Source organism: Rhododendron vialii, chromosome 8a (genome assembly GCF_030253575.1).
Source record: "Rhododendron vialii isolate Sample 1 chromosome 8a, ASM3025357v1".
Classification (NCBI taxonomy): Eukaryota; Viridiplantae; Streptophyta; class Magnoliopsida; order Ericales; family Ericaceae; genus Rhododendron; species Rhododendron vialii.
Window position 1 is genome coordinate 36,050,076 of NC_080564.1, and position 19,041 is coordinate 36,069,116.

General features: G+C 38.5%; 2 protein-coding genes across 7 annotated transcripts; both read left to right on the top strand.

Moving 5' to 3' along the window:
• Positions 1-253: 253 nt before the first annotated feature.
• Positions 254-6,243, top strand: LOC131336075 (uncharacterized). Of its 4 annotated transcripts, none has more exons than XM_058371717.1 (6): positions 254-829; positions 935-1,177; positions 1,291-1,723; positions 4,388-4,795; positions 5,060-5,265; positions 5,801-6,243. In XM_058371717.1, exons 3-6 carry the CDS (start codon positions 1,300-1,302, stop codon positions 6,044-6,046), a joined length of 1,284 nt encoding a protein of 427 aa, XP_058227700.1. In that variant the 5' UTR covers positions 254-829; positions 935-1,177; positions 1,291-1,299; the 3' UTR covers positions 6,047-6,243. The 4 variants fall into 4 exon arrangements, with proteins under 4 accessions (XP_058227700.1, XP_058227702.1, XP_058227699.1 ...); XM_058371719.1 differs by having other exon boundaries at positions 5,066-5,265; XM_058371716.1 differs by having other exon boundaries at positions 935-1,723.
• Positions 6,244-9,198: 2,955 nt separating this feature from the next.
• On the top strand, positions 9,199-18,834 carry LOC131336076 (pumilio homolog 5). Of its 3 annotated transcripts, none has more exons than XM_058371720.1 (10): positions 9,199-9,410; positions 10,578-11,263; positions 11,969-13,398; positions 13,502-13,643; positions 13,738-13,845; positions 14,379-14,591; positions 14,675-14,779; positions 16,474-16,668; positions 17,564-17,735; positions 18,466-18,834. In XM_058371720.1, exons 2-10 carry the CDS (start codon positions 10,634-10,636, stop codon positions 18,486-18,488), a joined length of 3,018 nt encoding a protein of 1,005 aa, XP_058227703.1. In that variant the 5' UTR covers positions 9,199-9,410; positions 10,578-10,633; the 3' UTR covers positions 18,489-18,834. The 3 variants fall into 3 exon arrangements, with proteins under 3 accessions (XP_058227703.1, XP_058227704.1, XP_058227705.1); XM_058371721.1 differs by having other exon boundaries at positions 9,227-9,410; positions 10,518-11,263; XM_058371722.1 differs by having other exon boundaries at positions 9,227-9,410; positions 10,567-11,263.
• The last annotated feature ends 207 nt before the right edge of the window (positions 18,835-19,041 follow it).

Here is a 19,041-nt window from a genome sequence, read left to right on the forward strand (position 1 = left end):
GAATAGGTAAAATATCTATTGCTTGGTGTACATGTTCTATGATGAAAAACAAGATTGATAATCTACCTTTCGTTGACCAACTTACAATTTTAATGACTAATTTTTTTTCCTGGAAAAGAAAGAGTGATTGCATTTTAAAACCCAAAATCTCCCCCGTCCAGAAGGAATGAACAAGCAAACTGATAAACAGTGGGAGGGGATAATATCGTAATTCACCAGACTTACAAATCAAAAGAGGGAATTGTTTATTTTTTGTTTCTTTTTCGCGGCTTCCTGTTTGGAGTCAGGGAGGGGAGTGGACTGTGGAGGGGAGTGTTTATTTCCCTGACAATATTCTCTACGGCCATGGCATTGGCTTGGGGTTTCGTGCTTGCTTCAACTCCAAAATCGAGAGCGCCAAAATTCCACCACACCCTACCTCCTCTTCATTTATAGTACTAATCTAGTCTAGTCCAGTCCTCATTTAATGAATTTCTACTTTTTTTCCGTTGTTGGGATACGGGCTTGAATCAATTAGTAATTCGTTCCACATTTCCCAGATTCTCCCCATTACCAATGTTGTTTGTCTCTCTTCTCTCTCTCTCTCCTTGGTCTTCAGAGTTCCATTTCTAGGGTTTTGTTGAGGGTCTCACTCGCACATTCCTCCTCGTGCATGGTCTCATCTTTTCCCAGCAATGCCACCCAGATGCGTGCTTTCTTGAGCGCGGTGCTGTGAATCAATTTTTATCATAACCCTTGTGATCGATACGTGGGGTTTGCTTCCATCACTGTCCTTGCTACTTTAGCTCCTATAAAAGTTCTTTTGTTTTCTTAAATGCTCCTTTTCATGGTAATGTACCTTCTGTGAAGCTGTTTGTTTCTACTTTCTTTTTCTTTCTTTTTTTTGTTTTTGTTTGTGAGCCTTGGATTAATGTTGCGATTACTGTTTTTATAGGTATCTGTGTTCCATCGGCATTCCGAGGCTTTAAAATTAGTACTTTGGTTTGAATAGCTTTGGAAAGTAAGATTTACCTGAAACTCTTCAGGATCTTTTGTATATTCGAGACTAGCTGAAACTGGTTGATATAGGGAACTTTATTGAGCATTTTTTTTGCGGAATTTGGGGGTCTTGATTTCATTAGAGGAAAATGAGGCATCTTATGAGTAAGGTGATTGCATAGCCTGGGGGCATTGCCAGGTGAAGTGAATTTTTTAAGCTTCTAGTCTCTGGAATTCGGCTTCTGCAATTGATAAGAACTAACTCCAAGTTTTCAAGGGTAATATAAGCTGAATTTTTTTTGGCAAAAGCAGAAATTGGGGATGGATTTATTCAAAGTGAAGAGTTTTAGGAAAGCCCACAGATCCAACTTAGATAAGGATGCTGAGAATAAGTCCGTTCCAACTCTAGAAGAGCCAAAGAATGATAAAAGTGATGATTTGGGTAAATCTGTCAATGTTGATCCTGCCACTGAAGCTGAGGAGGAGGATGATGATTTTATCCTGGATGAGGTTAAGAGGAGATTGAAAGAACTGAGAAGAAACAGTTTTATGGTGTTGATACCTGAAGAATCAGGCCTGGAAGATGAGGAAGAAGAGGAGCAGGGGGAGACGAGCTCTAGTGAGTGGAGAGATGCCGAACCAGAAAGTCGACAGCCGTGGTGTGGGTTCGATGCTGCATATGACAAATACTGTGAGCAGATGCTATTCTTTGATCGGTTGAATGCTCAGCAGCTAAATGAAGTTGGTAATAAAATTCTCTTGTTGCCAATTGCATGCTCACTTAATACTAAGTAATTTGAGATCAATCTATTGTTGGTGCCATGTATTGTGAAATCATTCATGCTGAGCTAACTGTTGCTTTTTGATAGCTTTACGCTGAAGATTCGTATGTTGATCTCCGTTAGATCACAATGTTTGTTAGGAGGTTAAAAAATCGAGAGATAAGATTCAACGGACATGTGAGTTCCAAGGAATGGTTAAATAGTCGCAACTAGAGTGTATAGCATTTCTAACAAAAGTGGCTTTTATGTCTCGTGCAGTGATGTGGGGGTGGATCAATCAGGATAACAACATCGATTCATGTCTCATAATAAACGCCTGACCAATGGCAGGGCAAAATCTGTTATAGACAGCTAAAGTATAGGTGACATGTTATTCCAAAAACTTGTCATAAACAACCATCTTAGTGAGGTCTATTTATCCTATCCTTACGGAAAGGGAGCCGGCAAACTTCATTAGAACAACTTTAGTTCCAAAATTGGAACAAGTATTTATTGTTGTTTGACAATCTAAGAACCTAGCTTGAGTTTTCCACTTGGAGCTCACCTTGCCTGCTGAGTTAGTTATTTCAAAGTGAATCTAAGATTAAACGGAGATAAGATTTTTGGACATACAGCCTACTAAGTAAGCAAATGTAATTTTTTATCAACAAGATCGTGGTGGGTCTTATTTTCCGTCATGTGAGACATTCATGATAGAGGAATGAAGAAGCGCTTAAGGAGAAGTAAATGAGATATCTAAAGATAGAGACCTTATAAGCATTTTAAACGTTCTCCCAAATCAGGTAATACTTGAATCTAACAATACATCTCGTCATCACCAAAACCCTTGTGCACAATTGCAGGTGATTATAAATTCTTGTTGCTTTAGGGTCGTCGATGTGAGCGGTCCTTTTAGATTCGTTAGCATTAAACTGGAATGGAGGCCAGTGCAAGGGCAAGAGTAGGTCTTGAAATTTATAGAACAACTCTCACCGCTAAACACGCCGGTTTCTGATTGATTGGATGTGTTGTTTCGTAATCGTAGCAAATCACCCTAGTAATTTACATAGTTTCTTTAGGACTATTTTTGGAACAGAAAGAGTAGAAAACATTGTGGATTCTTCGATCTTTTAATAGTGGTAGATAGATTGTGTAGGCATGCATATGCATTTAGATATGAGAGAGTATTATGCTGTGTTTGGATGAGTTTTTGAGAAATTTTTTATGAGAGTAATGATTGGAAGTAGGGGTAATGAGTGGAGAGTAATGATTGGAAGTAAAGATAATGAGTATTTTTTGAGTTGGAATTTTTTTTTTCAAAAAGGGAAATGAACAAGGCATCAGTTATTGTAGCAGATGGAAAGCTGTGGTGGTTGCAATTGGGGGTGGCTGTGGTTTGCCTTTCATTGAAGAAGGCTATGTGCTTATAGGGTTTTCTTTACAAGAAGATAGGAAGATTACATCACTAAGTTTGTAGATTTATCGTATCTTACAGGGAAATTGTTATGAAGGATTGTAGATAAGCGTTTTAATTGTTCTTTTAATGGGTTAGTTATACAAACTTGTACTTGGGTCCTTTTATGGCAATTGAACCGCCGAGCTGTCTCCTAGGGGACTCCATGTGAAAGAAATTTGCACTTCCCTCTTTAACTCCATGTGAAAGAAGGCATGGTAGTGTTCTTCTAGCCGTAGGGCATGCTGCAGTAAATGGAAATACACGGTGAAGGGTAACTTAACCTTTTGCAATTTATCAATTTCCCTTTGGTTTTGCATGTCAAATCATTGGTTTGCATATAAACGATCAACTGAAATTCATTCTGTGTTTTGTGGCTTGTTTTGGAATTCAGCTCTAGAAGAGTACTTTGTTTATTGCCCCATGTTCAAGCTCAGTGCTCTCTTGCAGCCATCTACATTTTTTCCCATTCAGAATTTCAAATATGTTACCTTGGACATTCTAAATTATGGTTTCCCCGCATGTACAATCTATGGAATTTTGTCGGCTGTTTCCAATAATGTTTAAGCAGCTTTGGGGACTGATGGGGAATGAATTATCATCATTGTTCTGTTCCTTATAGTTTTGACGTGTACTTTTGCTCCCAGACTCCACTTTTACTGCTGCAACCTTAATTGGTGAAACTGTAAGACAGATATGTGGTATGCATGCCTCGTCTTGAAGTTTTTACCTATGTGACTGGCTTGTGGCTACTGACTGTATTTAACATAAAAGCATTAAGCACACGCAATTCACAGATACCTTTGTCGGTTCTGTTGAGAGGTTACTGCAGCTACTCCAGAGTTTTTTTTTTTTTTTTTGGTAAGTAAACAGCTACTCCAGAGTTATGGTGTTGTTTATTTTGCATTGTGGCATGTTTTACCGTTGCATTGGACTAGGTTAGACTGGTCACGCATTTGTAAATTTTATTACTTGACCTAATTCTGCCTCATTGTTCATCCGCTTATGACACTGGATGTTGTATATTTCTCTTGTGGCTAGTGTTTGTTTATGGTAATTGCAAGTTCCTCCCTGCATGCTAATTTTATGATGATTGAGATATGGTGTTTTCTTCCTTTGAGTGGGTTTGAGTCGTTTGACTGCTGCATATTAGTTGTCTATTAGTTCATTAGTATTATTCTGCTTTGCATTGCAGGCTCCCATCATATGCCTGCAACTCCATCCCCAAGATCTGCATCTAAGAAGCTCACGTCCCCCCTTCGCTGCCTTTCACTGAAAAGGATAGAAGGACCTGATAACGAAACTGAGCACCTGCAGCAGCCAGAGAACCACCCCCTCCTGGATCTGGAAACTGCATATGTTGCTCAAGTATGCTTGACTTGGGAAGCACTCCACAGCCAATACACAACCTTGAGTCAGAATATCTCTTGTCAACCTGAAAATCCCACGTGCTTCAATCAAAGTGCTCAGCAGTTTCAGCAGTTCCAGGTTTTGCTACAAAGGTACATTGAAAATGAACCCTTTGAACAGGGTCTCCGTGCAGAAATTTATGCTCGATCGAGGAGTTCATTTCCTAAGCTGTTACAGGTTCCAAACATACAAGGTATATTCCGTACAAAGTATTTGGATCCTATTTAGACACTTGTTTTCCCTGTATCCGAGTATCCTGATCCGTCATAGGATCCAGCTTGAGCTCTTGCTTTATGTAGTGAAACTAAAGCTCTACTTATCTGGTAAAAAAGGAAGAAAGAAAACTTAAAGCTATAGTTGCCAGCTCATTTATTTGTTTGTTACGCAGTAATTCTTTTATAGTGAGTATGAAGTGGTCTTTGAGATTGGCTTCTTAAGCTTTATGAAATCTTACTAGGTTCAGATAAAAAAGGGGTGGAAGGAGAAGAGTCAGATTCTCCTGTACTTGCCACAGATCTAATTACAGTGATGGAGAGTTCAATCTTCACGTTCCACCTTTTCCTTAAGACGGACAAGAAAAGATCAAGTGGTGTTCGTAATATATTTGGAGGTCAGAACCAGTTGGCTACTCCCCTCCAGCAGGTTCAATCTTCACTTGAGAAGGTGACTTCAATCTCATCATCATGTACTTTATTTTACTGTTACAACCGGTCACAACATGTAGATTGCACATAATTAGTATACCAGCCGTCACATGAAGAGCTTGCTCTCAGACCTTTTATGAAATGACTTGGCTACCTCAATTGCGGCTCTGAATTTTCTATTTTCTCTGTGCTGAACTTAATGCTATTAATGTATTAATTATGTTTTGAAAGTATCAGAATGGTGATTCATCAGCTGAGATTTTATTACTAACTCATAAGAGTATTTAGTTTTCAAGTTAATTAATTTTCTACCTCAATTGCGGCTCTGAATTTTCTATTTTCGCTGTGCTGAACTTAATGTTATTGATGTATTAATTATGTTTTGAAAGTATCAGAATGGTGATTCATCAGCTGAGATTTTGTTACTGACTCATAAGAGTATTTAGTTTTCAAGTTAATTAATTTAAGTGAAATAGCAATCCTTTTTTTTTCAGTTATTTTGATTTCTGATACTAAATAAAATTGTCCAATGGCTGAGTCTCTTTGAACTGCAGAAAGAGATGAAACTGAAGGAACTGCGCAAAAGGATGAAAGGTTGGAAAAACAAATCGTGGCCAGCAACGCAAGATGGAGTGGAGCTATTTTTCAGCCTCATTGATGTTAAAGTTATGTCAAGGGTTCTGAGGATGGTAAGGATAACTAAAGAGCAGCTATTTTGGTGCGAGGAGAAGATGAAGAAGCTAGATTTATCTGAAGGCAAGCTGCAGAGAGAGCCCTCTCCCATCCTGTTTCCTTGCTGATTGGAAACCACCTAATTCCATTTCTTCTCTCTCAGTGTTAGTTCTCCCTGGATGTTATCATGCATTGTTTCCGTTGATGGGTACTCTACTTGTAATATATTAGTTCAAGAAACCAGGGCTATTTATTATAGTAAGTGGAGATTTTCTTGCATCTGTCGATGAGGCTATTTATTATAGTAAGTGGAGATTTTCTTGCATCTGTCGATGAGGTAAGAGGAAATGGACGGTGGGGATTGCTATCCAACTTCGGCATTTCTAGTTTTGGCACATTTCAGTTTTATTCTGGTGACTGGCATGACTATGTTGCATAAGATGAGAGCACTTTTTTGCTTAATCCGTGGAACAGATATCTAAGTACTTAAATAAATAGCAAGGCCGTTTAGGCTTGTTGACCAGTTCTCTTGTCTCATAAAGTATTACGTATCTCATCTACTTTCGTTTCTTTTCCTTCACGTGCTTATGAAGGAACTGTAGACTATAGTTTTTTTTTTTCCTTTTATTGATCAGATTAGGTGATGGTTAACCAAAGTTGTCAATCCCGTACCGGTAAGCGTATTGTTTTTACTACTGGAATGATACGTATCAGTACCGGGCTATATCTCGGTACTGTTTCGGATTTATCGCAATTAATATTTTATATATATTTAATATATATCTACCAGGTTGCAAAACCATTTTCGTGAAACAAATGGCAGCAAAAAATTATCTAAAAAGACTCAAAACAAAGTTATGAAATAGGTCAGGATTCCATTGTGATCTTAATCAAAGAAAATCATGTATAAGTCCATAAGTTTCTTTTAATTAGTTTAGAGCCCCACAACTTATGTTATAAAAAAAGAGAGAGAAGGTAATTTTGTACCGTCCAGAACACCGGAAAATGTCTGAAATAGACCGTCATCTGGTACATCCGGTATTGGCCGGAACAGGCCAGTATTTCAATCGGAACGGATCTTGAGTCTTTTGTATTCCGTTTAAGCACTGGTACAATACGTACCGGCAGGTACGGAACAGATTTCACAACTTTGTGGTTAACAAATAAATATGATATGATATCCAATCAGTTTCAATAGCTTCGAATTTACTCCACACGATTAGGGTGATACGGCTGGGACGCGGGGGCTCTGCTGCCCACTGCCCACCATGGGCAGCAGCCCTTGCCACACCTCACACGGCACCGTTTTGGGAAGGAAAGAAAAACCAAACTTTTCGTTTGCAATTCTATAGAGCAGAAACGTGATTATAAGAGCCCTAGAGTTAAAATTTAATTATGTCTCTTTAGAATAATATAATCAGAATAATAAGATCTTCGTGTCAATTCAAACGGATTGAAAATTGGAGCACTTAATTTTTTAATCATATTTTTTAATATATAAACGGTCTAAAAAAATTAATTAAGTACGCCAAGTTTTAATTCATTTGAACAAATACAAATATTTTATTATTCTAATCATATTATTCTAAAGTATCATAATTAATTTTTGTCTCTAAAGCTCTCATAATTAAGTATATGCTCTTTATTTAGGATCCTGTAGATCAGAAACGTGATTATGAGAGCCCTATAGACAAAAATTAATTATATCTCTTTAGAATAATATGATCAGAATAATAAGATCTTCGTATTTGTTCAAACGAATTAAAAATTAGCGCACTTAATTTTTTTAGACCGTTTATATATTAAAAAATATGATTAAAAATTTAAGTGCTCCAATTTTCAATCCGTTTGAATTGACACGAAGATCTTATTATTCTGATCATATTATTCTAAAGAAACATAATTAAATTTTAACTCTATGACTTTCATAATCACGTTTCTGCTTCATAGGATTGCAAACGGAGAGTTTTGTTTTTTCTTTCCTTCCCAAAACGGTGCCGTGTGAGGTGTGTGTGAGGTGTGGGCAGAGGTTGCTGCCCATGGTGGGCAGCAGAGCCCCGCGTCCGTAGGGCTGAGATTAAGATAATTTACTTAAAATAAACTTGGAACAATGCTTTGATTTTCAATGATCGAATAAAGAGAAATGTGGGATTAAGGGTTTATTATTATTGGTTAATGGTCTCCACAATGGTACTGGAGTGTTGAAAGTCTGAACAACAAATTGGCTGCTGTTATACCGCTAAATAATAATTACTAAGATAGAACTGTGTCAACTCGCTGTGAAAGCATGCTCTCAAGTGGTAGTTGGGAAAGGTAATAAAAAAAACTGTACCAAGGCCACGTTCAATGGGGTTCACATAGATTTTCAATTGATTTGGTCGATAGGCAAACACCACTTTTGGGTAATATATACTTAATAAAGGTAAATTTCCATCCTCCATCTTTTTTTTGGTAACCAAATTCATTATATTGGTCAGCAGACACCACTTTTGGGTAATAATAAAAGGAATTTTTTGTCCTGCTGTTATTTACTAGTAGTAATTTGTAACACTGCTGGGATTGTTGTGAAATGATTTCCTTGTAATCATCAGTTGGGAATGTGAAGTTGGTTGAGCAAAGATCATTTCCATCCTCCATCTAAAAGAAAGAAAATATAGTAGGTATGATGATCCGGTTCCGTTGCTTTAGATTCTTGTTTTTGTTTGTTACTTGGTCTAGCTAGCCTACCTAGGTTGTTTAGAGAATTCATTAGGATTAGATGTCTTATGATGATTTGTTTCACCGTCATCTTATCTTAGGATTTTCAACAAGTATCGATTCTCGTTGTATATTTTTAATTTTTTAAGTTAGTAATGTACACCCACTTAAGTATAGACAAAGAGATCCAATTTGCTCAAAGCAAGAAATCATCATGTAGTAATGCAACGCAACCGAATAATTTTATCAACAAATAACGTAGTATATGAAGATGTATGTCAACATTCCGTGCATCAAACGAGTAAAACAATAGAGTATTAACGTGCTTTTGTAATGTAAGCCAGCCGCGTGTGTAGCCCCATTAGTCAAAGTAGTAATACGTAAGCCCCTCTCCCCACGGCATTAATAAGTACTAGTATGTTAAAATTACAAGAATTGAGCCAAATAAAATACCTAAACCTGCACCCACTTCCGTTTGCGAAAGGGCGTTACTGTCATATTCATTCATACGATCCGAGTCAGTAGGGTACTGGGGTTCGGTTACTCTATTTAGAAGGCAACATAAATTAAATCATTTTCAAACCCCCTTATTACACTATGATGCGTCTGCAAGCGACATTTGTAATTTTAAAATTATAAAACAAAGAATACAATCCCCATTCTCTCTCTCTCTCCTCTCTCTCCGGATGTGCACTCGGAATTCGGGAGAGTTGTTCGTCGAGCCTCCGACAGCCTCTGGGGGGTTTCGCGCTTCCGTAGGGTTTGTCGAGTGCTAGTTGACGAAGCACTTTGGCGGTGAGTCTCTGTCCTTTAGACTTTTCATCATCTTGTGTTCTGTAAACAGGAGTATCTGTTAGGGTTCTGTGATTATGCTTTAAAATCGTCGCGTTCTCTTCATTTTTAGCGTGCATATAACGCAACATGACCGTTTCAAGTTCGGCTTCAAGTTTCTGTTTTATGCCATAGATGGCGCTAAAGTCTGACTGTTTGCTTGAAAAGATTATGCCTCTCTTTCATCCGACTGGGTGGAAAGTCAAATAAGGAAGTTACAGTTTTTTTCCTTCTCATAAATAGCCTACAGAAACCCAATTGACTTCTATTTTCATTGGGAAATGAATAAACAAAGACTCATTTCAGTGTTTCCGTACCTGAAATGTTATTTTACTGGAGGATCAAGAGGTGACTGACAAGTAATTTGCAGGATTTTTGTTTGACAGAATGCAAAAACATTTTGTACAATTTGTTGTTTTGTATTAGATTGTATAGATTCTGTTCAATACGTATATTGAAGGACTAAAGACTTAGTTTTATTGGAAGTCCCCTTGCCTGCTTACCCCTATTTGCACGGGTAAGGATGTTATAATGGGTTCTAGACCCGACATTAACACAAATCACTTGACGCCAGTGTTCTAAAAGTCAGCCGCCTAGTCCGATTAGTCCTCGCCTAGGGGCTAGGCGGTGGTCCAACGCATAGACTAGGCGGCCGACTGTCGGCAGCCTAGTCCCCGCCCAAGAGCTAGGCGGCCTCCTAGGCGCCCCTTTTCCGCCCAACTAGCGCCTAGCAATATTTAGAACATTGCTGGACGCTGGCACAACTAAGACAAAGGAATGGCGTATCCTAACAGAGTATAATGCAAAGGTGAATCTTTATGTTCTCCTTGTGTGATGTTTTCTGTTCTCTCGATTTGGCACATTTTTTCCCCCTACACTCACCACCTTATTTTGTAGTCTGATAGATGTAGGAGGAACTGCAGCAATTCAACTAGGTCTACTTTGTCTATGTTAATCTTTAGGCTTGTACAGTAATTGAGGCTAGCATTATCATGTCTGCTGCTGTCTTTCCAGTCTGCTTTACTCATCTCTGTGATGAGATTTATTCTCTTATTGTTTTTCTTTTTAAAGCTGACATAACTTTTAAGGTGACAAAAGCGCACGGATAACACGACATCAGCTGTATTCCAGGAAATATGTGAAACACGTTGTTGGTAGGAAAATTTGAATCACTCTATTCCAATTGGATGGCAACTGAGAGCCCTATGAGAATGGTGGAAAGCAGAAGACCTTCAAATTGGGCCACTTTGAAGGACCCACCACTAAATAATGTTGCAGTAGATGAGTTGGGATTGCTTCTGCAGGGGCACAGACTTCGCGGGGATCAGAAAAACATGGTTCCCAATCGAAGCGGTAGTGCACCTCCAAGTATGGAGGGCTCATTTGTAGCTTTTGGGAACCTTATGGCTCAACATAGTTCTGGTCTGGATTCAACATTGGCAAAGTTTAGCAGTTCAAAAAACTACGAGTCTGAGGAACAGCTGCGTGCTGATCCAGCGTACTCTGACTACTACTACTCTACTGTGAACTTGAATCCAAGGCTTCCTCCTCCTATAATTGCAAGGGAGAATCGACGCCTTGTAAGTCATGCTGTTGGTTTGGGAAATAATTGGCGATTAACCTCTTATGATGACAGTGGTAATGGATCCCTGTACTTCTCTCGAGGTTCCCTTTCTACTCATAATGAGGAGCCGGAAGATGATAGGTCACCCCACGAAGCTTTAGATAATTTTTCAGATAGTACTAATGTGTTCATGTCTGCAGACAATGCAGCGTTTTTGGCGGCTCGTCATAAAAGCTTGGTCGATCTTATACAGGTATAGAACTTTACATAAATATCTGCCATGATTTTAGTTGTCTGTATGCTGACATAATGTTCTCGATTGCAAATTGCTATTATTAGAGTTTAGATGTGAAGCCTTTAGCTTATTATTTGAGTTTATGAACTACCAATCTTATCTTTGTGAACTTTATGTTTGATGTTCATTTGTTTCCACGAATAAAATTATCATTCTCTTAAATCACTTTGGAAACGTAATTCCTGTCTCTTCAGAAGACTAACAGTGAATTATATCATTTGGATTATCAAAAAAAAAAAATTATATCATTTGGTATCCATATGAATTATTGCCTTCATTTATTACATAAGCTATTATCCTGAATTCCTGATGCTGCTCAAATACTGAGAAGACTGGTATAAGTTACGCTTAACTATCTTTTAGAAAGCATGATTTGTTTTCACTGGCATGCTACAAAACACGAAATCTTGTGAGCATTGAAATTAGAATCTGGCACTTGAGCTTAGAAAATCCATACACGGCCACGCATCTTTGGGGCAACAGACACAAAGCACCTATACTGCAGTGCCACCAGCTTCTACGTCAAATGTGGACCTCATTCCATCATTTATATCAGTTTGTACATTTTATGTGTAGGTATGTGGGTGGGTGAGTACTCTAGGGTCTTAATTGTCTTTATTTCCTAATGATTGTTGTCTGGTACAATCTCCTTCTGAATCTTAGGAGGACTTTCCTCGAACTCCATCTCCTGTGTACAATCTGTCCCATTCCTCGAGCCATGCTGCGACAGAGAAGCCCATTGATCATGATGTTTCGGCCATTTCATTGGATGATCTTTCTCTTAATAATTCATTGTCAGACTCAAAATCAGGATCTGACGGTGTCTATGCGGATATGAACGCTGAAGGTGTAAATGATCGCGGGTTAATATCCACTGATAATCCATCAGTTACCTCTTTGCCGCGAAAATCATATTCTGACACAGTTTCGGGCCCATTACCTCCTCAAACTGTTGAAGTAAGCAGTAAGGATGCTGGTTCTGGGGATAAGATTTTAGGTAGTGTTGCCACCAGGTCAGATGCTTTTTCTTTACAAGGACAGCAGAAGGGTCACGAGAATAATTTGCAGCAACAGCAGCGGCAACAGCCTTTCTCCCAACAAGGTAGTACTTATCAAATTCGCGCAGCTCAGCCCCCAGTATTTTCTCAAGGAATGAATCTGCCACGTAGTGGCATCGAAAAAGTTTATCACGGCCACCCAAAGAACTCTGCTGTGGCACAATCCACTCTGCAACCTCCTGGACTCACACCTCCCTTATATGCCACGGCAGCAGCCTATATGCCTTCAGGAAATCCATTTTATCCTGGTTTACATCCACCTGGTTTATATGCTCCACAATACAATTTCGGGGGATATGCTATGAGCTCTACATTTCTTCCCCCATTTATGGCTGGATATCCCTCTCCTTCTGGCATACCAGTGCAATTTGATGCCACTTCTGTTCAAAGCTTCAATGGTCGAAGTGGTGTTGCTTCAACAGGGGAAGGCATTCCCCGTGCAGGTGATTTTCAGAATATGCATAAGTTATATGGACAGCGTGGGTTATTCCTGCAACCTTCTTTCGTGGACCCCATGCAAATGCAATATTTTCAGCATCCTGCTGAAGATGCATATGGTGCTTCAGGTCAGTATGGTTGGTTTGGATCAATGGGGGTACTTGGGGGCCAAGTGGATTCTTTCACTTCACAGAAGGAGGCAACTGTTGCTGCTTATAGGGGTGATCAGAACTTTCAGCCTTCACCGGATAGAAATCTGAGCATTATTAGTCCTAGAAAAGGAGGAATCACTGCTAGTGCTTACTATGAAAGTCCACCAAGCATGGGTGTCATGACACAATTTCAAGCCTCGCCTCTTGGCAGTCCATTACTGCCAGGATCTCCAGTGGGAGGAGCAGATTATTCAGGAAGGAGAAATGAATTCAGATTTTCTCAAGGTTCAAGCAGAAATGTGGGAGTGTACTCTGGATGGCAAGGCCAAAGAGGAGGAGACACCTTTAATGACCCCAAAAGGCATTCTTTTCTTGAAGAGTTAAAATCCAGCAATGCCGATAGGATTGATCTCTCTGATATTTCTGGGCGTATTGCTGAATTCAGGTGGTATCTTCCGCCTAGCCTCTTTCCCTTTTCATCTTTTCACAATGCAACAGCTATATTATCCCCAATGTTGGAAATAATTTTGTATGCACCTTTAACTCAGTGTTGATCAACATGGGAGTCGGTTCATTCAGCAGAAGTTGGAAAACTGTGGGGTTGAAGAGAAGGCATCTGTTTTCAAGGAAGTTCTTCCTCATGCTTCAAAGTTAATGACAGATGTTTTTGGGAACTATGTTATTCAAAAGGCATGCTTTTAAGTAACCACATCTGTTTGCATCTACCAAAATTTTATTTGGTAACACTGTGATAATGGTTAAATCCTTTTTCTACTCTTAACAGTTTTTCGAGCATGGAAGTTGCGAACAAAGGAAGGAACTCGCAGATCGACTTTCAGGACAGATATTAACTTTGAGTTTGCAAATGTATGGCTGTCGTGTGATTCAGAAGGTAATTTGAACCTTTATAACCTCAGTATTCCAAATTGTGTTTTCACTTCAAATTGTTTCATTCCAAGGATAGTATTTAGATCTGTTAGTAGTGTACATGTGTTTATTGATAGATGCAACTGTTTTAATACTTGCTTTCTTAAAGATCAGTGCCTGCCTGTACTAAATTGCTGTCCTGGACCTCCTGGTTTCCTTCAAATTTCTGTCTATGAGACTATGCTTCAGTTCTGAATATTTCCTTCTCTCTACTGACATGTGTTGAATACAAAGAATGAAGTCAACTGCTGCTGTCTGTAAAGCAAAATGATAACTGTTTCTACAGGTTAAAACAAAATGATAATTGTTTCAACAGGAAGACCTCCGCTACATTGGAAAATTAAGAAACGTGTCTAATGCTTTTGTACTAATGTTTCTTTGAAAATTTGATTCTTTTTGTGTATTGGGTGCTATATTATGGTTTTCTGTATAGTCAGTTGTCTCACTTTTTTAATGTCTTCAATGCATGATGGACCGTTTGATGGATGCTCATTCTAGGCTCTCGAGGTTATTGAACTTGACCAGAAAACCCAACTTGTGCATGAGCTTGATGGACATGTTATGAAATGCGTGCGAGATCAAAATGCAAACCATGTTATACAAAAGTGTATTGAATGCATTCCTGTGGAGAAAATTCAGTTTATTATCGCCGCTTTCAAAGGCCAAGTCGCTACGCTTTCTACTCATCCCTATGGTTGCCGTGTTATTCAGGTAATATTTTTGTTGGGGGTGACGGCATTTTCATGACTTGTAGTTTATACTGAGCTTTCACCTTTTCCTTGTTTCTATTATAGAGAGTTCTGGAGCATTGTTCAGATGATTTGCAGTGTATTGTCGATGAAATCTTGGAATCTGCTTATGTTCTTGCTCAAGATCAATATGGCAACTATGTCACACAGGTTGGTCGTTTTACGTTCTTAATTTCTTGTTTCTTTTTCTCCTAAGGGTGTCATATCACTTTTTGGGTGCAGTAACAATTAAAAATTTGTTCATGACACTGACCCCAGCTGACTTGAACGACGCCAAGTTTATTAGTTCTTTCAAATGCTTTCCATGTTTGTTTCTGCTTTTCTTTTGAGGAGAAGGAATTCTTATCCCATAACTGTTGTTTTAAGTCACAACTTAATGCAACCTGTTGTTCGGGCCCATTACCTCCTCAAACTGTTGAAGCAAGCAGTAAGGATGCTGGTTCTGGGGATAAGATTTTAGGTAGTGTTGCCACCAGGTCAGATGCTTTTTCTTTACAAGGACAGCAGAAGGGTCACGAGAATAATTTAGATCTGTTAGTAGTGTACATGTGTTTATTTGGGCATACATGTGGCTTGCTCTACTACAACATCCTCCTTCCTCCCACCCCAGCCCTTTTTTTTCTCTCTGTGCGTGCTCATCACGAACATAATTGGTTGGCTTTCCTCTTTTGGGGAACGTGATCCTGGTTAAGGCTGGTATTACGATGTTAATGGAGTATTGGATATCCTTTATACTACTTGTCATTCAAAATCATTAATTCCCCCTTTCAGCCACTACTATTCTGTCAGTGAAAAAGTTCAACTTAGTGAATCCTTGGGAAAAGGACACTAGGCCTTTAAAAATGTGTACATCGTTTTCTCATCAACATTCCAAGGATCACCACAATGGTGATTTTCTTAGTTCAATTGATTGTGCAACATAAGTTTTGAACCGAATACCCAATAATCTATGTCGATTTTGCTATGTCAAGGTCATTTGCACATTCTGTCCTCCATGAGTTGCGGCATACTTTTGCTACTGCACTCAACATTCTTCTGCTATTGACATGTAGTGTGTTGAGTCGTAATTTATGTAGTTTCCAGCCTCTGTTTGACCCATAGGTGCAAAATTCTGCGCCATCCAACAATCCTGCACTCTTAAACTGCAAATTGTGGCCATCGCTGGGAAGCTTTTAAAGCTTTGTGGTTCGTTGTTTTTTAACTATTGGTATGGAACATTATTTTTGATTTCATTGTAAATAATCAAGAAATTGAAGTTTGTTGTGTATGAATAGTCATGTAACTCAGGTAAAGCAAAATAAATCTCACTTCTGGACTTGGAAGCAGATTTCTCTACCAGTTACTTTGTTGAGCGTCTACTTCTTTAATTCCTGTGAATACACTGGCTTTGTGTGCACGAATCTTGTAGCTGAACTGGTCCTAACTCCTAAGATCCTCTTTAACATCTGTGAATACACTGGCTTCGTGACAGTTGTGTGTATAAATCTTATAGCTGCACTAAGCGTAAGATCAGTTAGTCAAACTTATTTGGTATGGTAAGATTAGGCTAGGAGTAGTTATTCTTCCACATTGAAATCACTGCTATTATCCTTGTTCTTTCAGATCAAGATTCTGGGCCTTCTCAACCCATGTGTTTTTCTTTTTTAACGGCCCTCTCTACTCATGTTTATAAGCACAATAGACCTAGTCCTGCATCCACGGAGATTCCTTCTTTTCCTATGAACTTGGGATGGTTACCCAGTTCCTGCATTTCTTTTGGTTCTTCTTTGTTTTATGTTTGCATCAGGCTTCCTATATTGCATGTTGTATGAGTACTGTACTGAGATTGACATTATTTCCTGCAGCATGTTTTGGAACGGGGAAAACCTCATGAAAGAAGCCAAATCATCAGCAAGTTGACTGGAAAAATTGTACCAATGAGTCAACATAAATATGCTTCAAATGTCGTTGAAAAGTGTTTGGAGCATGGTGATGCAGCTGAACGGGAACTCTTGATTGATGAGATTCTTGTTCAGTCTGAAGAAAATGATAATTTATTGGTAAGTTAACTTGAAAGTTTTACACTATATGTGCTGCTGATTAGCTATGAGGTTATCAGCAATAAAATAGAACTATATTCCTTAAGTATGTGTTCCTCGTCACTTTGATCCGCCAAGTTTCAATTGTACTAGTTTTGTTGATTAAGTGCTCAAGTCGAGTGAAATTGGTCAAAAGACTCAAAACTAAAACAGACCGTCTAGATAGATAATATAGTGTCTTTCATATTTTTGGTTTTGACGAGTTAAAGAAGCTGACACGAGAGAAGCCAAATTAGGGCTTTCTTTGATGGTACAAGAAGCAGTCTAGTGACTATGACGTACTCAGACCTTTATTTTTTATTTTTTTGACATGGACGTACTCAGACCTGAATATGGTAAAATTAGGTAATATTTTGTCCCCTTCTAAGTCTTTCTCTGATTTCCTCCCCTAATATGTGAGCGTATGGGTGGGGACGTGGGGTTAGTAAATCTACCTTTTGGTTTTTCCCGTTTACCTTCAGAGATATTTGTTAGTTAAATGGGGGGTCCAACCCAGCAGCTTGAAGGCGTGGCGCATCTGATGATATAGAATCACTTCTTTCGAAGGAAGTGGTTTCCTCTAACACTTAACATGAAGGGGGCCTTTTTGGTGTTTGATATGATTTGTGTTGATTTTCGTAGTGTATACGCGCCACTGTAGTTTGGGATACAGGTTTAGTTTACAACTAGCTTGTATCATTTCTTCAAATCATTGATATTTAATTGTATTTGTGATTTAGGAGTTCTATATGTAATTGTTCTTAGCTCAAGCAGTTTTGCGGAATAGATGATATTTGAATTCTGTGTATTTGGTTTTGAAGCTTTTATCCGTTTAAACTTTGTATCTGTGTATGACTTAGTTATTGGCTTATTCTAGGTAATGATGAAGGACCAATTTGCAAACTATGTGGTCCAAAAGATTCTTGAAATAAGCAACGATAACCATCGGGAAGTTTTGCTCAATCGGATCAGAATGCATCTTCACGCTTTGAAGAAATATACTTATGGTAAACACATAGTTGCCCGCTTCGAACAATTATCTGGTGAAGGTGCGTGGATTTTCTTTTTTAGTATTCACCTTCCATTTTGCACAACCACATGTAATAGAGATACGCATTAGTTTGTTTGGTTTTATTCCAATACTCTTCTATTATTCTGCCATGCAAGAAAAGGATGTCAAGAAAACAAGACAAAAGCAAGAAAATTCTGTCTAGGGGAAGAGTTTACGAACTATTGGAACCATCATCTCCTCCACTTAAATCATCTTGCTTGAACCCCTTTACTTCTTTGACCTATTATTGCCACACACTTTTACAGCCCCATTTTGTATAGAGAATTAGTACAATTTTCAATGGGGAAGCATAGTTCGTTGATTACCTCGTTTGCATTATGTTAAAGCTCCTTTCTTAGGATGTGAAAATATGGTCTAGCGAATTGTGCAAAGGACATCACCATGCCTAAACCAAAAGGCAGAGATACTATGTAGTATCATAACCTTGTTTTTTGGTGAATAGCTTGTATGGTTGGGACAAGAGGGATTGTAATCCTTCTCTTGACCAATTCTTAGATTGGTTTGAGCTTTTCCTTTCGCATGGAAGTGTATAGGGCCTCTTTGTCTTGTGGCCTCTTTTTGTATACGGGTGGCATTCCCTTAATGCCTTGTTTCTAATATAATTATTTACTTATCAAAAAAATAAATAAATAACCTTCTTGATTTCGTTTATTTTGTCTTAATACTATCAGTCATGGAAAAACTTAACGGCAAATTTGGTTGTGCAGAATGTGAAGCTTTGGAGCCGTAAGCTGATCAAAATGGGACAGATTTATCAATTGGACGCTTGTTTCTGTGACTGGTGAAAATGATGAATAAGAAACTGCATGAGCAGAAAGAAGAATAGGACAAGTGCAGCCCATACCACCATTATTCGTACATTTGCACAGTCGAAGTGGCTACAGTTGGTTGGCTGCTTGATATTCCAAAATTTAACATAATACTTCTGATGTGTAATGTAATATGTCAACTGTATTTATGTATTTGTATGTATGTATATATGTATGTATGTATGTATGTTTATGTATTAGGAGTTAATTGTTCGAAGGAATCATTGCTGCTTCCTAAACCAGTTGAAGAGTAGTTGATTGCTTTTAGCTTGTGCTTTTTCATCGGAAGAAGGGGTTAGTTACTGGGAAATGTAGTGTGCTATCTATCAGAGTTAAGACCCCTACTTGATAAGTCACTACAAACTGTATCCAGCCAAATTCTCTATGGTAAAACTTTGTTTGGAAAATAACCTCCTATTATTAACTCTGTGAGTGCTCACGGGGTAATGAAAATACAAGTCGACAAGATCAGAG

Excerpts from the sequence above, each read along its gene's own strand:
- LOC131336075 (XM_058371716.1), top strand. The coding sequence starts at position 1,300 with ATGGATTTATTCAAAGTGAAGAGTTTTAGGAAAGCCCACAGATCCAAC. Across the intron at positions 4,796-5,059 it reads ACAGGTTCCAAACATACAAG|GTTCAGATAAAAAAGGGGTG; the intron begins GTATATTCCGTA and ends AAATCTTACTAG. Across the intron at positions 5,266-5,800 it reads TTCAATCTTCACTTGAGAAG|AAAGAGATGAAACTGAAGGA; the intron begins GTGACTTCAATC and ends TTTGAACTGCAG.
- LOC131336076 (XM_058371720.1), top strand. The coding sequence starts at position 10,634 with ATGGCAACTGAGAGCCCTATGAGAATGGTGGAAAGCAGAAGACCTTCA. Across the intron at positions 11,264-11,968 it reads GCTTGGTCGATCTTATACAG|GAGGACTTTCCTCGAACTCC; the intron begins GTATAGAACTTT and ends TCTGAATCTTAG. Across the intron at positions 13,644-13,737 it reads GGAACTATGTTATTCAAAAG|TTTTTCGAGCATGGAAGTTG; the intron begins GCATGCTTTTAA and ends TACTCTTAACAG.